The 20,170-nt window shown below is 36.2% G+C and overlaps 1 protein-coding gene across 2 annotated transcripts in view; it reads right to left on the bottom strand.

Annotated features, from left to right (window-relative positions):
• Positions 1-20,170, bottom strand: part of OTOA (otoancorin) — an 80,400-nt gene that overhangs the window by 26,140 nt on the left and 34,090 nt on the right. For both annotated transcript variants that reach the window (XM_074201276.1, XM_074201277.1), the window contains 9 exons: positions 19,946-20,004; positions 19,677-19,794; positions 18,570-18,643; positions 17,270-17,405; positions 14,407-14,597; positions 12,765-12,858; positions 11,003-11,132; positions 2,868-3,055; positions 1,325-1,480 (listed from right to left, as the gene is read on the bottom strand). In XM_074201276.1, coding sequence (XP_074057377.1) covers positions 1,325-1,480; positions 2,868-3,055; positions 11,003-11,132; positions 12,765-12,858; positions 14,407-14,597; positions 17,270-17,405; positions 18,570-18,643; positions 19,677-19,794; positions 19,946-20,004 — 1,146 coding nt within the window. The remainder of the gene's footprint in view (positions 1-1,324; positions 1,481-2,867; positions 3,056-11,002; positions 11,133-12,764; positions 12,859-14,406; positions 14,598-17,269; positions 17,406-18,569; positions 18,644-19,676; positions 19,795-19,945; positions 20,005-20,170) is intronic.

Here is a 20,170-nt window from a genome sequence, read left to right as displayed (position 1 = left end):
TAAACATTCATTATGTGCATGCTAAGTGCTAACTGCTGGGGATACAGAAAAAAAGACAAAAGACAGTCCCTGTCCTGGAGGAGTTTATAAGCTAATGGGAAAGAAAACTTGCAAACAAATACATACATACATATATATGTATGTGCATGTATCAAAATATGTATAAATATATGCATATATATGTGATAAAAAGAAATTAATTAACAGAGGGAAAGTACTGGAATTATGAGTAGTTAAAAAAGGGTTACTATAGAAGGTGGGATTTTAGTTGAGACTTAAAGGAAGTCAGGGAGGTCAGTCATTGGAAAACATGAGAGAGAATCTTCCAGGAATGGAAGACAGTCAGAGAGAATGCTTAGATGGAATAATCAGAAGGCCAGTGTCACTATATCAAAGAGTATGTGTTGAAAAGTAAGGTGTAAGAAGACTACTGAGGTAGGAAGAACTAGGAGGGTTCTGAATGCCAAACAAGGTCTTCAAAGCAATAGGGAGCTACTGGAGTTTACTGAGTAGGAAGCTGTTGGAAAATGGATTGGATTGCAGAGAGACTTGAGGTTTAAACCATTGCAGAAATTAAGGCTGGAAGTGATGAGGGTCTGCACTAGAGTAGTGTCAATGTCAGAGGAGAGGAGAAACAATTATGAGATGCTAACAAGTGTTAAATCAGTAGACCTTGGCAAAAGATTGAATATGGGAGTTGAGAGATAGTGAGGAATCCAGAATGAATATATATATATATATATATATATACTTCTAGGGAAATTAGCATTTGATCCTCATCAGTAATGAAAGCAAACCAAAATCTTGGTCTAAAAATCCAAGGAAAGTAGGAAGAAGCCTCTGTTTCAAGGCTGGATCTTTTCTTCTAAAAACTAAACTAGAGCTAGCTTGCATGCTCCTATTCTCTCTCTCTCTCTCTCTCTCTCTCTCTCTCTCTCTCTCTCTCACACACACACACACACACAGAACTAAAGAACACCTCAGACACTAGTTAGAGTTGTGTGACCATGCCAAATCACTTCACTGCTCTATACTTCAGTTTCCTCATCTGTGAAATGAAAGCATTAGCCATGATGACTTTCAAGGTCCCTTCCATCTATAGATCTATGAGAATCCTAGATTCCTGGTAGAACTTGCTTACCTGGGGGCGGCTAGGTGGAGCGGTGGATAAAACACCTGCCCTGGAGTCAGGAGTACCTGGGTTCAAATCTGGTCTCAGACACTTAATAATTACCTAGCTGTGTGGCCTTGGGCAAGCCACTTAACCCCATTTGCCTTGCAAAAACCAAAAAAAAAAAAAAAAACCCCAAAAAACCTTGCTTACCTGTCCCGGAGTCCACTCTGTCTGCTGGCTCAGGGAGGCCACTGTGTCAATCGAGCCAAGATCCAACTGTTTTAGCTCATTCTCATTCAGAGCCAGAGCAATGCGACCCAAGGAGACAATGTGATGATTTTTCCAATAAGACGGCTCATCCCAGACCTTGGAAAACAAATCCAGATTCAAAGTGAACTGGTATAATATGTGCTATATTCTCTCAAAGTTCACCAGCCTTGGTTCCCAGAACTTTAACTATGTTACTATCTATTGCACAGTATTTATATTTAGGACTTAAAATAAACTCTAAAATAAGTCCTTAAAGGCATTTAAGTCATCTCTGCCTCTCTCTCTCTCTCTCCCCTTTCTGCTACCTTTCTGCCAGATTTTAAATAGATGGGGTAGGAATCTAGACATTTGCTGTGAGCAGGAACTTTATTCTTTTAGTTTAACAAAAATCATGGAATTCTCAGTGCATAGCTAGAAGAGAATTTAAAGGTCATCTAAGTCAACTCTTGTTTTCCATATGCTTCGTAGAAACCCTGAGTTCTTTTAAAATTCAGATCAAGAACCTTTATTAGTACCTCTAGTTGCTAGTGCCTCCCCCACAGGGGTTACTTCCCTAGTGTCCTACCTTGAATCTAAATTCATAATAGATAGAGCATAAGCTCCTTAAGGACAGGGACTATTTTGCTCTTTTCTTTGGACCAGCCCTACGGCACAAAATTGGGGCTTAATGCTTCTTGATTGCTAAGGAATAGAGAAGAGAGAGAGAAAGAAAGAAAGGTAACCCTAAGAAATACAGGCATCTGTCCAGAGGCTATTAATGTTAATTTTGAAGACTGATGAAGAAGGTGGACACCTTTTCTGTAAAACTGGAGCTCAGGGCAGGTTTGGAAAACCCACCAATTAACTGTCCAATCTGTGGATTACTAGATTTTCTTGAAAAACCATGTGTCTTTCAGATGAGGAAACTGATGCATTTTTCTTCTAAGCAGTTACATATATCATCTCTCCCAAAAGGTAAAATATGAAAAAAGAAAAGAAAATGAAACCTTAAACTGGGACCAGGGTTTAAATCCCTCTCTTATTGTCTTTTTGACCATGGAAAAAGTCACATCTTTGAGCTTAAGTTTCCTCCTCTTTAAAAGGAGTTGGACTGAATGACCTCTAAAGCTATGATCCTACATACTTTTTATGTTGCATTTTCATTTCTATTTGTTAAATATTTTCCAATAACATTTAATTTTATTTTTTAATTTATTAATTAATTTTTCCAATTATATATAAAGATAATTTTCAACATTCACTTTTGTAAAGTTTTCTCCCTTACACCCTTCTTTCCCTCCTTTCACCCTAGGATAGCAAGTAATCTGATATAGATTATACAGATACTACATACTTCTGAAACAGGTTTTTTGTAATAAATACGGAGTTTGTGAATAGTTTTGTGATGAGGCAGCAATAGCTTCTCATTTTTTTTTTTCCCGGGCTAAAACTTGTCTGTAGCAAATGAGAACTTATATTATTGCTTCTCTGAGGCAAGGTTGACCTGTTTTGCTTTCTCCTTCAGGGCCATCAGCTGCAGCTGGCTAAAACCCAAGATGGTCCCTAGTGTCTCAACATTCCTGGTAAATGTGTCTTCTTCCATACACAGCAATTCTTGAGGGGACCAGCAGGCATTGGCCTCTGCTAACTTTAAAATGTCATCTGAACTTGGAATTGTGACTCCTCGGCATTCTAGAAGGAGAGAGAAAAAAAATACTCAAGAGGGATCATTTTAGAAGATTTTTTTAAGTGCTGGAAGGGGCTCTGACAGTGGTCATCCTTCCAGGTTTTGTGGCAAAGAAGCAGAGCAGGGAACATATCAGAAAGATGACAGTTTCATAGATATTTTCTTCCCCTTTGCAACTAAAATAGCTTGGATGAAGAAGCTAAGGACTATAGACTGTTTTGTTTTCTGTGATTATTGAAGAGTAGAAAAAAGAAAAACATTAATCCTGAGAGTAAATACTGAGATTTTTAAAGGACTTTAATCAGTATTTCAAGTGAAATGAATTGTGAGACTGAATTTTTAGACAAGTAAAGAGGCATTAACTATTGTGACATTGAGGGTTTGAAGTGACTCTGGCTGTGATTAGTCAGCCAAAATATTGCAGATAGTTACATATCTCTATATGTTTAGTATTGCTTTCATTCATTAATAAATTATATCTGTCAAGTAAAAACAATTACTACTTGGAAAAAAGGTTTATTAATTTACTTACATAATTAAATATTAAAGAACCGTGGAAAGGGCTCAAGCTAATCAATTAATGGCAGTTAGATGATACAGTAGCTAGAACAGTGTTCCAAGAAATAAGAAGACTTGAATTCAAATCCTACATCAGATGTTTATTAGTTGTGTTACCTGGATAAGCTACTAAACGTCTAACTACTTTAGTTTCCTCAACTGTCAAATGGATTAATTTGTTTGTTGTGAAATAATAAGTACAAAGCTTTATGAACATTGCAACACTAAATGCTAGTTATTGTTGTTACTGGTGAACAAGATGGCAAATTGATTCATGAGAAATAAATTATGACTTCACACCTAGATGATTACAGAGTTTGGAAGGATAAAATTAAACATATCACAATGAAGCAAGTGGCAGTCTGACTCAAAATTCCATTTAACTTTGCTAAATGTGAAGAAGTTAGACACAGATTTTCAACAACCTGTCACATATCTTGAATGCTTTGCAAACGGAAGTGTTACATAACATCAGCTATGGGTGCAGGGACACAACTCTTAGATCACAAATATCAACAAGTAAGAATGACCTTCCTCTTCCTATAAGGGAAGCCTACACCATTACTATGATGTCAGACCATTCAAAAGACTGAAGGGAGAGTAGGTCACTGATATTCCATTTTCCTAAAAAGTAAAAGAAATAACATTTTCTTCACATTATTAACCTTTTTTGTGAGCCATGAACCCCTTTGATTCATCCTTCTGGTGAAGGCAATGGAATTCTTCTCAGAATAATATTTTCAAATGCATAAGATAAAATATGTAGGATTACAAATCAACCAATTATTAAAAATACAGTTATTAAAAACCAAGTTCATAGAGTCTAGGTTAAGAAAACAAGCATGGGCTCTTAACTCTATCATGAAACTGAGAGATTTCACAAAATTATAAATTCATAGGCTATTAGAGGGCACATAAGGCCCTCTAATTTTTTTGTTGCTGTTCTTGTTAGCCTGGGGGCAATAAGATTTATCCTTCTAAGTTCAAATCTGGCCTCAGACAGTTACTTTCTGTGTGATCCTGGAAAAGTCACTTCACTCTGTTTGTCTCAGTTTCCTCATCTGTACAATAAGCTAATAACCATTTCAGTATCTTTGCCAAGAAAATTCCAAATGAGATCATAGAGAGCCAGACACAACTGAAAAGTGAAGTTGAAAGAAACCCTGCATATCAGAAAAGGAAACTGAGGTCAAGAAAAGTGATTTCATAGATATTAGGATCCCTTTTAAAGATAATTCAGTTCAACTATTAATGACTTATTGATATATGGCCAATTAAATACCATACAGTTTTCCTAGGAATTTTTAAAATGAAGCCTCCTGATATGAGGCAGAGAAAAATGGGATGAGGAGAATAGGATCAGGAGTATGGTTAGGTTTCTAAGAATTCTTCCTTCAGAGTTAAAAATGAACATTAAAAATTGTTTTTACATGTAACTTGGGAAAAATAAAATACTAAATAAATTTTTTTAAATGAATGCTAAAAAAAGAACTATTCCTAAGCTTCCTTCTCTGTGACAGTTCCAACTACCACCACCAGGACTTGCTCCACTTAATCCAATGATAAACATTGAGATTCAGAGGATCTAGTCTTGTATAAATGAACTTAATTGTTCAATGAATAAATGAACTCTCCCCCCCCCAAAAAAAAAATCCAGGTTCATATGAATAAATAAGCAAATTGTTCCAAACGTTCCTTTAGTTCAAGTGCAGGCTTGGTAAACTTATTTATACCCTCTAACTATAGTGTATGTTAAAGCTCCGTAAGGGAAAGGATTATGACCCTTTTGGACTACAAATACAATATGAACTATAATTCGCCCCCCAGCTACTAACATAGTGTTCTGTATACAGAAGGTATCTAATAAATTATGGTTAAATTGAACTGAACTCATTCTAGCCAGTCTCACAGCTTTAGCTATACTTTCTCATTTTTAATATGTCCCTCATTCTCTGGAGAAAAATCATCCAAATCTAATTGTCACAAGGTAGTTTAATGAATGCTTGTTGACTTGATAAATATATGTTGACTAATAGGGCTTGACATGTTTCAGTCCCACATTTGATTGAGTAGTTCAGAGGTGACAAAAAAAACTTTCTGAAGGACATTTCATATGAGGTTTTCCTAAGACAAGATGAGTTGGCAGTGATCCTTATATGTCCTTATGTACGACTTAGTGGCCCTTTTTCTATTTAAATTTGACATCACTGTAGAGGGTTACTTAGAGTCTGAGAATTCAAACAAACAATCTATTTAATAAAAACATATTTAAATGACCCTGGCAAAAAAAAATAATTCTCAAGGTAGTTGATGGGGAAGATAAAGCAAATAAAAGCTTCTAGCATGGAGTAGGCAGGAAGTTTCACTGGAGAATTAGGAACTCCTGCCCATGTCCTAAAAACTGCTTTTATATTCTACTTACTCAAAAAAATCCATAAATCTGGGTGCCTATCAATCTATATAGTGGCAGAGTTAACCCTCACAGCTCCAGATCTGCACACAACCTCTTTGCTCATTACAATTCCAAGTGTTGTTTTGGGACTGTGAGGTGTTAACTCCTGCCTCCCCAGATCCTCTAATTTTGTGAATAAATGCATTGAGATCATCTCTAACTAATGTCTCTACTTCTTTCTTTTCATTCTCTTTTTAACTCTCTAAAATTTGGCTTCAATTTCATCATTCAACTGAAGCTGTTTTCTCCAAAGTTGCCATGATCTCAAAACTGCCAAATCCTTATTCACCTCTTTACTATCTTTCATATTGCCAGTTCCCTTCTTCTTCAATTCCTCCTCTTCTCTTTAAGACAATATTCTATCTTGGTTCTCCTGTTACTTGACTAACTTATTCTTTTTAGTCAATTTGCTAGAGATTTTCATCCAAGTCACAGCTTTTGCTACTGTCAGTCTTCCCCAGGACTTTGTCCTGACTCTGCATTCCCCCTTCCCTTCTTTCCCCATCCCTCTCCTTTCCTGCCTTCTTCTCTTCTCTCCTTATACTATTTCACTTGATAGTCTCATCAACTTCTTTGGAGTCAATTATCATCTCTACACTGACTATTCTCTTCTCAGATCTACATATTTATTCATAAGTTCACTCTTTTTTTTTTTAGGTTTTTGCAAGGCAATGGGGTTAAGTAACTTGCCCAGGATCACACAGCTAGACAATTATTAAGTAACTGAGGCTGGTTCTCCTGACTCCAGGGCTGGTGATCTATTCACTAAGCCACCTAGCTGCTCCCATAAACCTCACTCTTAACCTCCAGACTCCATTTTCCAATTGCTCATTAGACATATCAAACTAGATGTCCCACAGACATCTTATACTCAACATTTCCAAAACTCATTATCTTTCCCCCCAAACCCTTCCTCCCTTTCAAACTTTTCTATTACTATTGAGGACACTATTATCCTCCTAGTCCCCCAGGTTCAAAACTTAGGTGTCATCTTCTCAACTCCTAATTCTTTCTCACCCCCTTTCTCATATCCAGTTTGTTAGCAAGGACTACTGATTTTACCTTGGGAACATCTCTTGTAAATTCTTTCTTCTTTTGTCTGAAACTACCACCACTCTGCTGCCCTTATCACTTCACACCTGGCCTGTTGAAATAATGGTTGGTCTCCTTGACACAAGTTCATCTACTTATGTACTCCCTACTCCAGTTTATCCTCTATTCAACTGTTGGCTTGATCTTCCTAAAGCATATATATGACTATCACACATACACACATCATTTATTAAATTCCTCTATATCCCAATTAACTCCAAGAACAAATTAATAACTTCTATTTGGTATTCAAAGCCCTTCATAACCTGGTCTCTTCCTACTTTTCTGGTCTTCCTATACCTTACTCCCCCTTATGCACTCGGGTCCTAAGCAGGAGCCTTCATATTCCAACTGTGCTTTTCAATGATTGTCCTCCATGACTGGGATGCTCTCTTTTCATCTCTGCTTCCTGTCTTCCTTTAAGTTCCAACTAAAATCCCACCTTCTACAGAAAGTACTTCCCAATTCCTCTTTATTCTACTTTCTTCCCTCTTGATTATTTATAACTTATCTTGTATATAACTTGTTTATACAGAGTTGTTTTCATGTTGTCTCACTTTGAGACAACTGTGAGCTTAAGAGCAAAACTGTCTAATTTTCTTTTCTTTTTTCTTTTTCTTTGATCTCTCTTTATATCTGTTTAACAAATACATAGTTACTGAATGATCAATTAGCATCCTGACCCAAAATAAGACCAAATAGAAGCCATATAAGAAAGTGCTAAATTAGCCTTGAGTTCTAGATTTGACTTTGTTATTAGTAATGTGACCTTCAATAAGTCATTTTATCTCTCTTTAGGCTTGAGTGTTCTCATATAAAAACACAAGGTTTCTGGATCGGATGAATTCAAAAGTCTTTTCCAGTTCTAAAATTCTATGCTTCAAAAGTAGTTCAAACTAACCTACAAACTAAACCTTTAGATTTAAGGAGAGTCCTCAGATAAACAAAGTAATAGAGGAATTGTTTAACTTTTATAAAGTCTAAGAAAGGAGATAATGAACAAATCTGCTTCTCCTTTCAGGCAGGTAGGGCCAGCAGACCTCCTTGGCTTTATCTAAGTAACTGGAAAAGCCAAGTAATTCCCTATATAGTTGGTAATCTCAGGTTTCCTTTGTCAAAGGAGCTCCATTTTTTAAAATGCAAATGAGACACTAGGTAAGCTGGTCCCAGCTATGGTTTGTATGAAGGTCAACCAACAAGTTCTGTCTTTAGAGAAAATCTGCATTTATTTCCTGGGTACTGTCAACTAGAAATGTCATCCTCTAACAGATACCTGTGGTTATTTTTACAGATGGAAAGTAGGTCCCTTCCTGAGGAGTCTAAAAGAATTTCTCTTCAATTCAACTTGACTGGTTAGTGATAGTTATACATAATGCTAAACTGGAATAGCTATACATGATGTTCAGCTATTGGCATACCATGACAGGATATATAATGCTAAAACTAAATCATATCAAGGATGGCTTGTAAACTAAGGAAGAAAGAATAGCAAATGAAATACCATCTTCTCAGATTTGGGGTTTGAGGAAAGCAGTTAAGAGCTCTATGAAGATAGTGAATATCAAGACAAGGTACTGGTGCTAAATGCACAAATTTGGAAGATACTGAGAATATAGGTTTCTCAGACCATTGAAGCCTAACATTTATCTCCCAGTTAAGGGTCCAAATTGCAGTAAGGTATTGCTAAGGTACACAGGAAGTCCTTATAAGAAAATATTTTCTAATATATAGTTATCTAAATAACTTTTCTTTTTTTAGGTTTTTGTAAGGCAAATGGGGTTAAGTGGCTTGCCCAAGGCCACACGGCTAGGTAACTATTAAGTGTCTGAGACCTGATTTGAACCCAGATACTCCTGACTCCAGGGCCAGTGCTTTATCCTCTAGGACACCTAGCCGCCCCCTAAATAAGTTCTTAAGAAATCTTCCTATCTAAAAAAGTTTCCTAAGGGATACAATTAGAAAACAATTTATTTTCTCAGTAAAGCATACTAGGTTCATTCTTTTATGTTTTTTCTTTCTTTCTCATGGTTTCCCCCCCTTAGTTCTAATTTTTCTTTTATAATATAACTACTATGGAAAATATTAAATATAATTGTTTATTATTTAAACAAACATGTACAAACTATATCAGATCATTTGTTGCCATGAGAAGGGAGAAGGGAGAAAAATGTGGAACTCAAAATCTTACAAAATGATGAATGTTGAAAACTATCTTTGAGGGGTGGCTAGGTGGCGCAGTGAATAGAGCACGGGCCTTGGAGTCAGGAGTACCTGGGTTCAAATCCAGTCTCAGACACTTAATAGTTACCTAGCCGTGTGGCCTTGGGCAAGCCACTTAACCCCATTGCCTTGAAAAAATCTTAAAAAAAAAAAAAGAAAAAGAAAACTATCTTTGAATTTAAGAGAAAAATAAAATTAATTAATTTTTTAAAATTCATTTCAGTTACAAATACTCTCCCTTTCTCCACCCCTCCCCCACCTATTGAGAAGGCAAGAAATGACACTCATTATACATATGAAGCCATTCAAATCATATTTCTACAAGAATATACTTATCTAAATAGATGATGGGCCCTAAAAGATAGCAAAATTTCTCTCAAAAATACAGGCAATCATTTCTTAGACATATTATAGAATGGATTCCTATTGAAGTCCAGTTTGGACTAGATGACTCCTGAAGTTGTGAATGAGATGTAGCATATACATTTCTATACCCTATTATTTCAATCCCTATTGTTCTATATGTTCGATATAGGTTCACTTTTGAAAAGATTCCATCCAATACAGTGTCTGTTCATAGTGGGCATTTAATAAATACTGTGGGTTGATTGATTTTTATCCTGAAAAATTCTTTCTTTGCTTTTTTCATAGTCTCCAGGGTCATGGTAATGATGCATCTGGCACATAGGTCAGTCGTACTCATAAAAGGATGCTGATTTTAGGATAACCCTGATACACTCTTAAAATATTATCTTCATTTGCTAAAATTCCAGATTAGGGGAGACATTTTATAATGAATCTTCTCTGCTCAGTAGTTTCAATTGTGTCTGATTCTTTGTGACCCCAATTGGGATTTTCTCAGCAAAGAAACTGGAATGGTTTGCATGAGTCTTTTTTACCTTAGCAAAAATGAGTCTCAGATCTTTTCCTGAGAACAGGTTTCAACTGGGCTTAAAAGAGGAGAGAGTTAGGAAAGGAGGAGTTGGAACTGGATGACCTAAATGGGAAAAGAATAGTACAGAAGAGGAAAACCAGTGGTGCTAAAGACAAACTTTCCAGATTTCACAGTTTTCCTTAGGATCAGTCTAGGTGAGAATGTTAGAAACTTGGAGAACTATATCATCTGATCACTTGATCAGTTTCAATTGTAAATTTATTCCCTATTGAAACAAAAGCATTTTTTTTCATATGCAGAGAAGGATTTTTTCATTTTTTTTTTTTTTAGGTTTTTGCAAGGAATAGGGTTAAGTGGCTTGCCCAAGGCCACACAGCTAGGTAATTATTAAGTGTCTGAGGTTGGATTTGAACTCAGGTACTTCTGACTCCAGGGCCCGTGCTCTATCCACTGCACCACCTAGCTGACCCCCAGAGGAGGATTTTTAGAAAATAAATAACACTGTGTGAAACTTCTTTATCTCTAGATTCTACCAGCTCTGGTAATCAATTCTGAGACCTGACTGAAATGTCTTTTAAAAAGTTGAAATTATTTGATGTCTGAATTTGACTTTTGTAATTTTGTCATTTGATAGACATTCAATCAAGCCCTGTGAAAACAAGAGGCCCCCAAACTTCTGGGAACTCAGCCAGAAATGGTACTACTATAGAAATGGCACAGGTACCAAAAACTCACCATCTCTGAAATCAGATGTGTGAACATTTCTGCTGTTGTTCTGGATGGATGCAAAAACAGTCCAGAGAAATTCTTTAGGGAGTTGGGTTCCTACCATTTTGGAAGCTGTTTGCTGAAGGATATCAGGGAACTGGGGGGGGGGGGGGGCATGAAGGAGAAAGTGAAACATATGTATTAAAGAAAATAATTACAACAAGGATCATATTAATCTTTATTTGAACTTGTACCCCTATTGCTTTCCCCCCACAATAGTTTTTCCTATTGATTAAATTCACCATATAATCAATCCCAGTCAGATTGTAAGTGTGGGCACTGGGATTTACTGAGGCAATAGACTCCCAAAGAGTTGTTCAGGAGTTCTTTTAGTCTAGTTCAACTTTTTGTGACACCATTTAGTGTTCTCTTGGCAAAGATACCAGAGTGGTTTTCCGTTTCCTTCTTCATCTCCTTTTACAGGTGAGGAAACTGAGGCAAGAGAAAGTGATTTGCTCACAGTCACATAGCTAGTAAATGCCTGAGGCTGGATTTGAACTCAGGAAGATAAGTCTTGACTTGGATTCTAGGTTCCAGGCCCAGCACACTATCCCTGTCTAGTAGGGTAGTAATAGTAATAATAGTCAATAGAGTGTCAGACTTGGAGTCGGGGAGACCTTATTTTGAATTCTACCTCTGATACTTATTAGATCTATGGTCATTGGTAACATCATTGAGGTTTGAGAAATTTGCTTTTCTTTTTTGTTTTTGTTTCTATAAGGCAATGGGGTTAAGTGACTTGCTCAAGATCACACAGCTAGATAATTATTTTCTGAGGTTGGATTTAAACTTAGGTCTCCAGGACTGGTGCTCTATCCACTGCACCACCTAACTACCTCACTTTTCTTTTTTCAAAAGTAAATTAATACAGTATTAACATTTTTTGGTTTTACATCATGCACATTTTTCTTGTTGTCTGTCTGTCTCTCTCTGATTAACCCAGAGAATTAATTATGCTCTCTTATAACTTCTCACAAAAAGAAGATGGCATTCAAGTGATATTTTTCTTCCTATCACAATAGACACAAAATCTAACTCCTAGATCAACAAATACTATTTAAGTATCTGTGGGTAAAAGTATGTGTAAATATCTAGAAATATGTGTAATTAATAGGTTGTCATTTAGTCCCATTTATACTGTATAAAATCTAATCCCTGGTTCAATAAATAAGATTTGGGTACTTCTGAGTAGGAGTATATGTAAATATATCTGGAAATATGTATCTTTTTCATATGTATATGTGAATGTGTGAACCTGGAAAAATGTGCAAATGTGTATTGTGCTTATGTATAAGAATGCATGCTATTCACAATAAGAATACATGCGATCCACATGGGTTGTGTAGTTGTGAGTATACAATGTTTGGCATGTACATGTTTATTCAATATATCTATGCATGTACACATGGTACATGCAATTATATGGGGACAGATTTTTGCATACAGTATAGATGGGACCATTAACTGTATCCATATCCCTCCAGAAACCCTGGTGGAGAAGTCAAATTTAATTGAGTTATTATTTTACTATTTCCTGGGTCTCTGCTTGCCTGATATAAAGGCAAAGTCCATTCCAATAATTCAGTGAGAAGCTGGGCCTTCTAAAATGGGGCAGAGGTACTACCATCCTCACTAACTGTAAGCCCCCTCTGTTTTATTATGTCATGTCCTATCTCTAATCATTCAACCCAATATCCTAAAATCTCTGAAACTGAAGATTGAGAGATACCTTAGCAGTAAGGACCCTTAATTCATCTCCTGAAAAGAGAACCAGAAATGGTCCTATGTCCTTTGTTGTTTCAGTGGTCCAATTTTGAGGGAGTCTGCAGAGGAAGGAGAGAAGCTGAAAATCATAAGGAATTATAAGAATATAAGAGGAAAATCACATATTTTGTCTTTATTAGCAACAGAGATTTTGATTAGAATTTTATTGATTCAAAAATAGCTTCCTTTCATATTTGATAGGAAGAAACCCACAGTGAAATATAGGATATTATTATTTCCTTATAATTAACTCTTCAGGACAATCCATTTAAAATGAGAGAGAGGTATTTTAAAACCACAGCATTTGGGAGAGTCTTTTCAAAGCACCTACCATATTGATAGTTTGTCTTCTCCTTCTGTGGTAGGGAAAGATGGGATCCTTTAGATAAAATAATCCTTATTATTCAGATTGATGAAAAATGGAAGTACTATCTTGATTGTGATTGTTATTGCTGTTGTTCTCAATTGTGACTGACTTCATTTTGGATTTTTTTTGGCAGAGATACTGGAGTGATTTTTGTCATTTCTTTCTCCAGTTCATTTTACAGATGAGGAAACTGAGGCAAACAAGGTGAAGCAACTTACCCAGAGTAAACATTTTAAGGCCTCATTTGAACTAAGGAAGATGAGCTTCCCTGACTCCAGGTTTGGCACTCTATTCACTGTGCCACCTAGCTGCCCACAACACTGAAACTGGTAGAAAACACTCAGAAATTTTTCTTAGCTTCAAATTTTGATTTCTCTCATTAATAGTTGTATAATTAACATTATTAATTTTCCTTTTTTAGAGAGGAAGAAGCTTAGCATAGTGAATAAAACTAATGTCCAAGCCAGGAAGATGTTAGCTGTGTGATCTTGGTCAAGTCACTTGACTTCTTAGTGCTCTAGGTACTAACCTGAGATCCTAATTCCACTGGTATGAGACTTTCTCCCCCACTGGTGGAAACTAATGTCCTGAGCCTGCATGAGGGAGGGGGTAGAGTAGATGAGAGTAAGAGAGAACTTTCAGTTCTCTTTAAACTCCTGAGTCTCTACAAACTTTTGAGTCCATTGAAATGTACCAATGCAGAGAGAGAGAGTCCAATGCCAAATGGATTTTGGGACTTGAGTTTAGAAAGTAAGTTGAAGAGAAGATCTTGACCTGTACTGTTAAGTGGAACCTCCCTTTACCTTTGAAATCTTGGTCCAGTCCCTATTCCTCTCCATCATTAAGAGAAACAATAATGCCAGTTTTTGTATTATCACCTTTAACATTTTTCAAAGTTGGAAAACAATTTCCAGTCTTCATCACAACCTATCCTGTCTTGTCCTCATCATAACCCTTTAACCCAGAACAGAGCAGGAATTCTAAACCCAATTTTTACAGATGAGGAAACTAGCCCAATCAAGCTAAATGAATCCCTAAGATCACATAATGAATCTGAGTCAGAGACAAGGCAAAGACTCCTGAATATTGTGCAATAAAAGTATATAAATATCTAATATTGGGGGAATCTGACTTCTGAATCAATTCAAGTCTTTCCATTGAAGATGGAGAAGCATTAACTGAGAAAAACAAACACAGGGTGACCTGGGTCTTGGGTAAAACAAAAGGCTGATCATCTCACCCATGCAGCTCCAGGAGTCTGTATTTCAATTCTGTCTTTTGCTCAAGGCTGAGGCTGGTGCAGAATTTGAGTCTTTCCATTGCTGTGGCCAAGGCCCTGGGGTGAATCCCACTTTGGAGAATGGCTGGAGGCAAATGGCAGATGAGGTTTCCAATGATGTCAATGTCGTATTCATCAGTAATAGAATCATTCTGAAACCAAGAGGCCAGAGCTGGGAAAACTCTCTCCCAGTCACATCCAGAAGAATGTTTTGTTATAATCACTTGACATGAAGTGGTTTTACTTACAACCCTATCAAATGCTTTAGTTGTTCAAGATCTTTAGTCTCTTGGATTAGGCAGAAATGGAACATGACCTGAATTTATCCCAGTGATGCAAGCACTAGGATTTGGAAAACTGCACTGTGGGCCTGGCATCATAAAACACAAAATCTCCAAGCATTAGAATTGTGTATGAGGAGATGTCTAGGAAATAAATAGAAGGTGCTTCATAGATGTACTTAGACAATTATTAAAAAAAAAGAATCTCCCTTCTACTACAACTTAAATATATTGTTCCTTGAAAATGGGCTACTTCAAGCCCTCTAGGGAATTAAATGGTTATAGTTGGTCTTATACATACATCCAGGGAGTGGGAAGCAGCCAACATCCTGTAATTTGATGAGTGCTTCCCCAAACTCTTCCCCACTGAGATCTGACATTCCGTCATTAGTGACTCATTCTTTAGTGTTGAACATTATACTCAGCATGCAATCTTCTTTTTAAATGAATCTATCAAATTACTTTCCTTTCTCACAGAAGAGATTGGGACAGTATGAGAAGTGAAGGAATCCTAGGGCAAAAGAATAAGCCAAAAGGTACAGGGGAGGTGGGAGAGAAATAAGGAGGCAGAGAGTGTTGAATACAAATTTTGTTGCCTCTACAATTTTGTTTGATATCAGCCAGATAGGGTCATTTTTCTCTAGGATGCTGATGCTTCAGTGTAAAAGAATATCACTTCACCCCCAGAAAGGATGATTTGTGAAGAACTCAAAAAAGTATAGGAAAACTTACATGATCTAACGCAAAGTGAAGTAAACAGAACCATCCTTACAAGATGTACAAAGTTTAACAATAATGTATTTGGAAAGAACAAGAAAAATGAAATGGAACACTAGGTAATTATATTTAAATATAAATATAATATAGAATACAATTTTATAAATATACAAATAAATATAATAACTACAATTATCAATCTTAAATCCAGAGAAGGGATAACAAAATATACCTACCTTTCTCCCTTTGCATAGTTTTTTTTCCTTTGAAGTGATGAGAGACTATAAGTTTGTATCATATAGGTCTGTATATATGATCAGACTAGATTGATGTGTGAGTTAATTTTGCTAAGTTAATTTTTTCTCTTTAATTTTTATTCTTTGTCACAAGACATAACTTTGAGGGAGAGGGGATGGAAAAGATATGTATTTGGAAGGTAGGCAACATGAAACCAAAAAAAGAATGATTTTTTTTTTAAAGTATGGGGCTTCACATCTCTGAGATACCACCTCATACCTCTCAGACTGGCCAATATGACCAGAAAGGACAATGATCAATGTTGAAAGGGATGCAGGAAATCTAGGACACTGATACATTGTTGGTAGAGCTGTGAACTCATCCAACCTTTCTGGAGAGCAATTTGGGACTACAGCCAAAGGGCAACAAAAATGTGCATATCCTTTGACTCAGCAATACCACTACTGGGTCTGTATCCTGAAGAGATGATAAGAAAGGGTAAAAAAAAAATCACTTGTACAAAAATATTTATAGCAGCCCTGTTTGTGGTGGTAAAGAATTGAAAATCAAATAAATGTCCTTCAATTGGGGAATGGCCTAACAAACTGTGGTATATGTATGTCATGGAACACTACTGTTCTATTAGAAACCAGGAGGGATGGGATTTCAGGGAAGCCTGGAAGGATTTGCATGAACTGATGCTGAGTGAGATGAGCAGAACTAGAAAAAGATTGTACACCCTAACAGCAATATAGGGGTGATGATCAATCCTGATGGACTTGCTCATCCCTTCAGTGCAACAACCAGGGACAATCTTGAGCTATCTGCAATGGAGAATACCATCTGTATCCAGAGAAAGAATTATGGACTGTTTGTTTTTGGCTTTTTGTAAGGCAATGGGGTTAAGTGGCTTGCCCAAGGCCACACAGGTAGGTAATTAAGTGTCTGAGGACACATTTGAACTCAGGTACTCCTGACTTCAGAGCTGGTGCTCTATCCACTGTGCCACCTAGCTGTCCCAAGAATTATGGACTTTGATAAAAGATCAAAGACTATTATTGTCAAATAAGGAAAAAAAGTTATATTATTATGTCATTTTACTATCTCATACTTCATTTTTCTTCCTTAAGGATATGATTTCTCTGTCATCATATTCAACTGAGATTAATGTATAACATGGAACCAATGTAAACACTAACAGAATGCCTTCTGTAGGGGGTGGGAGGGAGGGAAGCAAGAATGGGGGAAAAATTGTAAAACTCAAAATAAATAAAATCTTTCTTTTAAAAAAATGCTGCTTCAGAACACAACCCCCCCATACTTATTCTAGGACACTCCAGATTCCCACAGGGTTTCATAAAACTCAAGGTCTGAATAACCCAGGAATTTTTGACAAACTATTGCCTTCTATTCCTTCCCCCATTGTGTAGGTTAAGAGTTTTTACTGAGACTTCAAGATAGGAATTGGCCACAGAAGGGATATTCAATGTTTATTTGTATAAAAGAGAATACTTGGAGAAGTGGAGGCATCATGCTGCAGAAGAAGTTAAACACAAGCCTCTTTCAGAACAGGAAGAACCTTTTCTTACCAAGCATTGCTGTACTTTTCTGATAATTGAATTCTTTTTGTGAGAATCTAAAACGAGAGTGTTCAACTGGATCTTTCCTAGGCTAATCAAAAAGGGAACACACTGAGAGGCTGAGACCAGTTCCAGATAACGGGCCCTGGAAAGAGAGCAAGGGAAAGTGAGGAAGTACAATTTTTTAGCTGTCTTTATCAGTTATATCACAGTTTTGTACTCAGTTGTTCTCAAGTTGATTAGTAACTCCTATCAGTCAGAGAACATATTTGATACCCACAATGCCTAGTATAGTCATTGGCATATCAAGTGAACTCAATAAATGCTTGTTGATTGATGGGTTAACTGAATGACCATATGTAAACACTTTGCAAACCTTAAACTGTTATATACATGCAAGTTTGCTATTATTATTAAAGAGGGAAAGAAGGGGAAGGGGATGGAGAAGAAAGGAGGACTGAGAAAGTGAGGAGGGGAAGAAGAGACGTAGGAATAGTATCCAAGCAGGCCTTGCAAAGCTAGACTGTATTTCTTTTGAAGCTTGCCCTGAAATGCTGAAAGTAAAATATATCCATGAATTAACATGGAGAATCTTTACTTAAAGCATCTGTAATTCCACCAGACTTGTGAGTGGTGTTGTAAATTCTACCCAAAATTAAGAGGCATTTGTTAATTCTTCAGTTCATAAGGAATGAAGGATCTGTATTTCATATTTTTTTTTGCCCAGGGACTCAAAATTTAAATATTAATCCTAGATTTCTAAGTGTAAATGTAACTTGCTTTTGTTTTTCTGGAATTTAAATGTTGTACAGTAAAACCACATTAATTTTTCTCATCAAAAGATTAATAAAAGGCCATCATTAGTTAATTAATGCTTAATTAATTAGTTAATTAACACTTCTATCCTGATACTCAAAAGGAGCTTTCTAAGGTGCTGAGGTGTTAAAGCTATTGCAAGGAGAAGGAGGGTACAAACCAAGCCTGCTCCCACTTAATAATAATAACAATTTGTATTTATTTATATAAAGTCTTTAGTTTTACAAAATGCTTAATATTTGTTATGTTGTTTGATCCATAAAACAGCTTTATGAGGTAGGTACTATTATTATCCCCATTTTACAAGTGAGGAAACTGAGGTTAAGAAAGGTTAAATGACTTTCCCATAGTTACACAGCAAGTAAGTATCTAAGGTAGAATTCATAGAGTTAATACATTTAAATTTTGAAGTGTTTCATGTAGATAAAGAAGCATTATGGTAAATTCCTATCAGTGTAGCTGCAGGATTAGGATCCTGACACCGATTACTTACGGGAGTGCTGTTAGGAGAAAGAGAGGCAGAGACGAGCGAGACACCTTCCAGTACTTCCAAGCTAAACAATTAACCTGAAAGAATAAAAGTTTTATGAGATCTGAATGAGTTGTCTAACTTGTTACAAGTGATTTAAGATGACCTTGACTTCTTCAAAATAATAACAATGTTAATAATGACAGCTTGCATTTATATTGAGCTTTAAAGTTTTCAAAGCACTTTAATTATGTTAACTCATTTGAGCCTCTCAACTACTCCTAAGAGTTAGGTGATATCCCCATTTTACAGATAAAGCATAGTCTCAGAATGTCCAATCTCCACCAATTTAACTGGGCAGAGCAGAGCCTTTCATACATCTAAGAAACAGATGCCAGGTCTTTCATCAAATCAACCTCTTCTAATAGTTTTATAGTTGTTCTATAACAAATAATGATCTTGCTCTTCCATCATCCCTCAAAGAAAGAATTTAATGAATCAATAGTATAAAAATTCTTTAATTCCAATTTTAAACATACTTAAGTAAAAGGAAGAAAAATGTTCTTCATATTTACCTGTTCTGCAAATATTGCAAGTTCATGACATATATACTATTACTTCTAGGCAAATTTGCACTCTTAAAATCTATAACAACTAAAGTACACTGATTACAATCTTATTCTTGGCATCAAATAGTCTCACACTTGTTTGAAAGATAAAGATTTTTATGAAAAATATTCTCAGAGCATTTTTTAAATCAAATACTCCAATAATAGAGGACAGCAAAGTGTGTGGATAGAAGACATTTTTAATTCAAATAATCATTATTATTCCCTCCCCCCTTACACACTTATAAATCTATTTCTTGGTTCAATTTGGAATTTGGAATGATCATGCCATACTGGTTTTTGGTTGCCAAGATATAAAGATCACCAACTCCAGATTCTTTGCCCCCTTTATAAATATGAAACTAGAGAAAACTTGGCTTGAGTCAAATAGTTGGCCCCAAACTATCACTGGCATCTGTAAACCCTTAGACAAAGTGCTCAATAAGAGTAATCAACATTAACCCACTTATGGGGGATGGGCAGAAACAGAATTAGAATTGGGAATAAAAGCTGCTAATGGTACCTGATATGGAGAAAGCAGGTGGAGATTGTTTTCAAAATACTTGAAATGGGCCAAAAACGAGTCAGAGTTCATGCTCTCAATCTGCTGGCATGTTATTCCTTTAACCAATTGCCCTACTCTGAAAAGAAAGATGGGGAAGGAGGGTTGGGGAGGTAGGAAGAGAATCAAATTAGAGATAAGAGGGAAAAAAAGGATGCAGAAGTCCTTTCATATCACTCTGAGACCCTGGTGGAGGATCTCACTGACATTGGGTAGTTATTTTTTCTTACCTTAGGAGGTCATCAGGCTTTCTCATTGTTCTTGACAAAAAATCATACAGAAATAAGGCCTATGGTAAAAATAATGAAAAGTAAGTTTTGTGTATATGTTTGCCATGAAGCAAAATGCTGAAAAATAAGTCTGAAATTCTGTTCCCTGTGTTTTTCATATCCTACTTATAAACTGAAAAGGGAGTAAATCAGGTTGTTTTTCTCTGAGGTTCAATATATATATTC

Source organism: Macrotis lagotis, chromosome X (assembly GCF_037893015.1).
Source record: "Macrotis lagotis isolate mMagLag1 chromosome X, bilby.v1.9.chrom.fasta, whole genome shotgun sequence".
Classification (NCBI taxonomy): domain Eukaryota; kingdom Metazoa; phylum Chordata; class Mammalia; order Peramelemorphia; family Peramelidae; genus Macrotis; species Macrotis lagotis.
The sequence above is the reverse complement of the archived record's forward strand: the minus strand, read 5'-3'. Positions and strand labels throughout refer to the sequence as shown.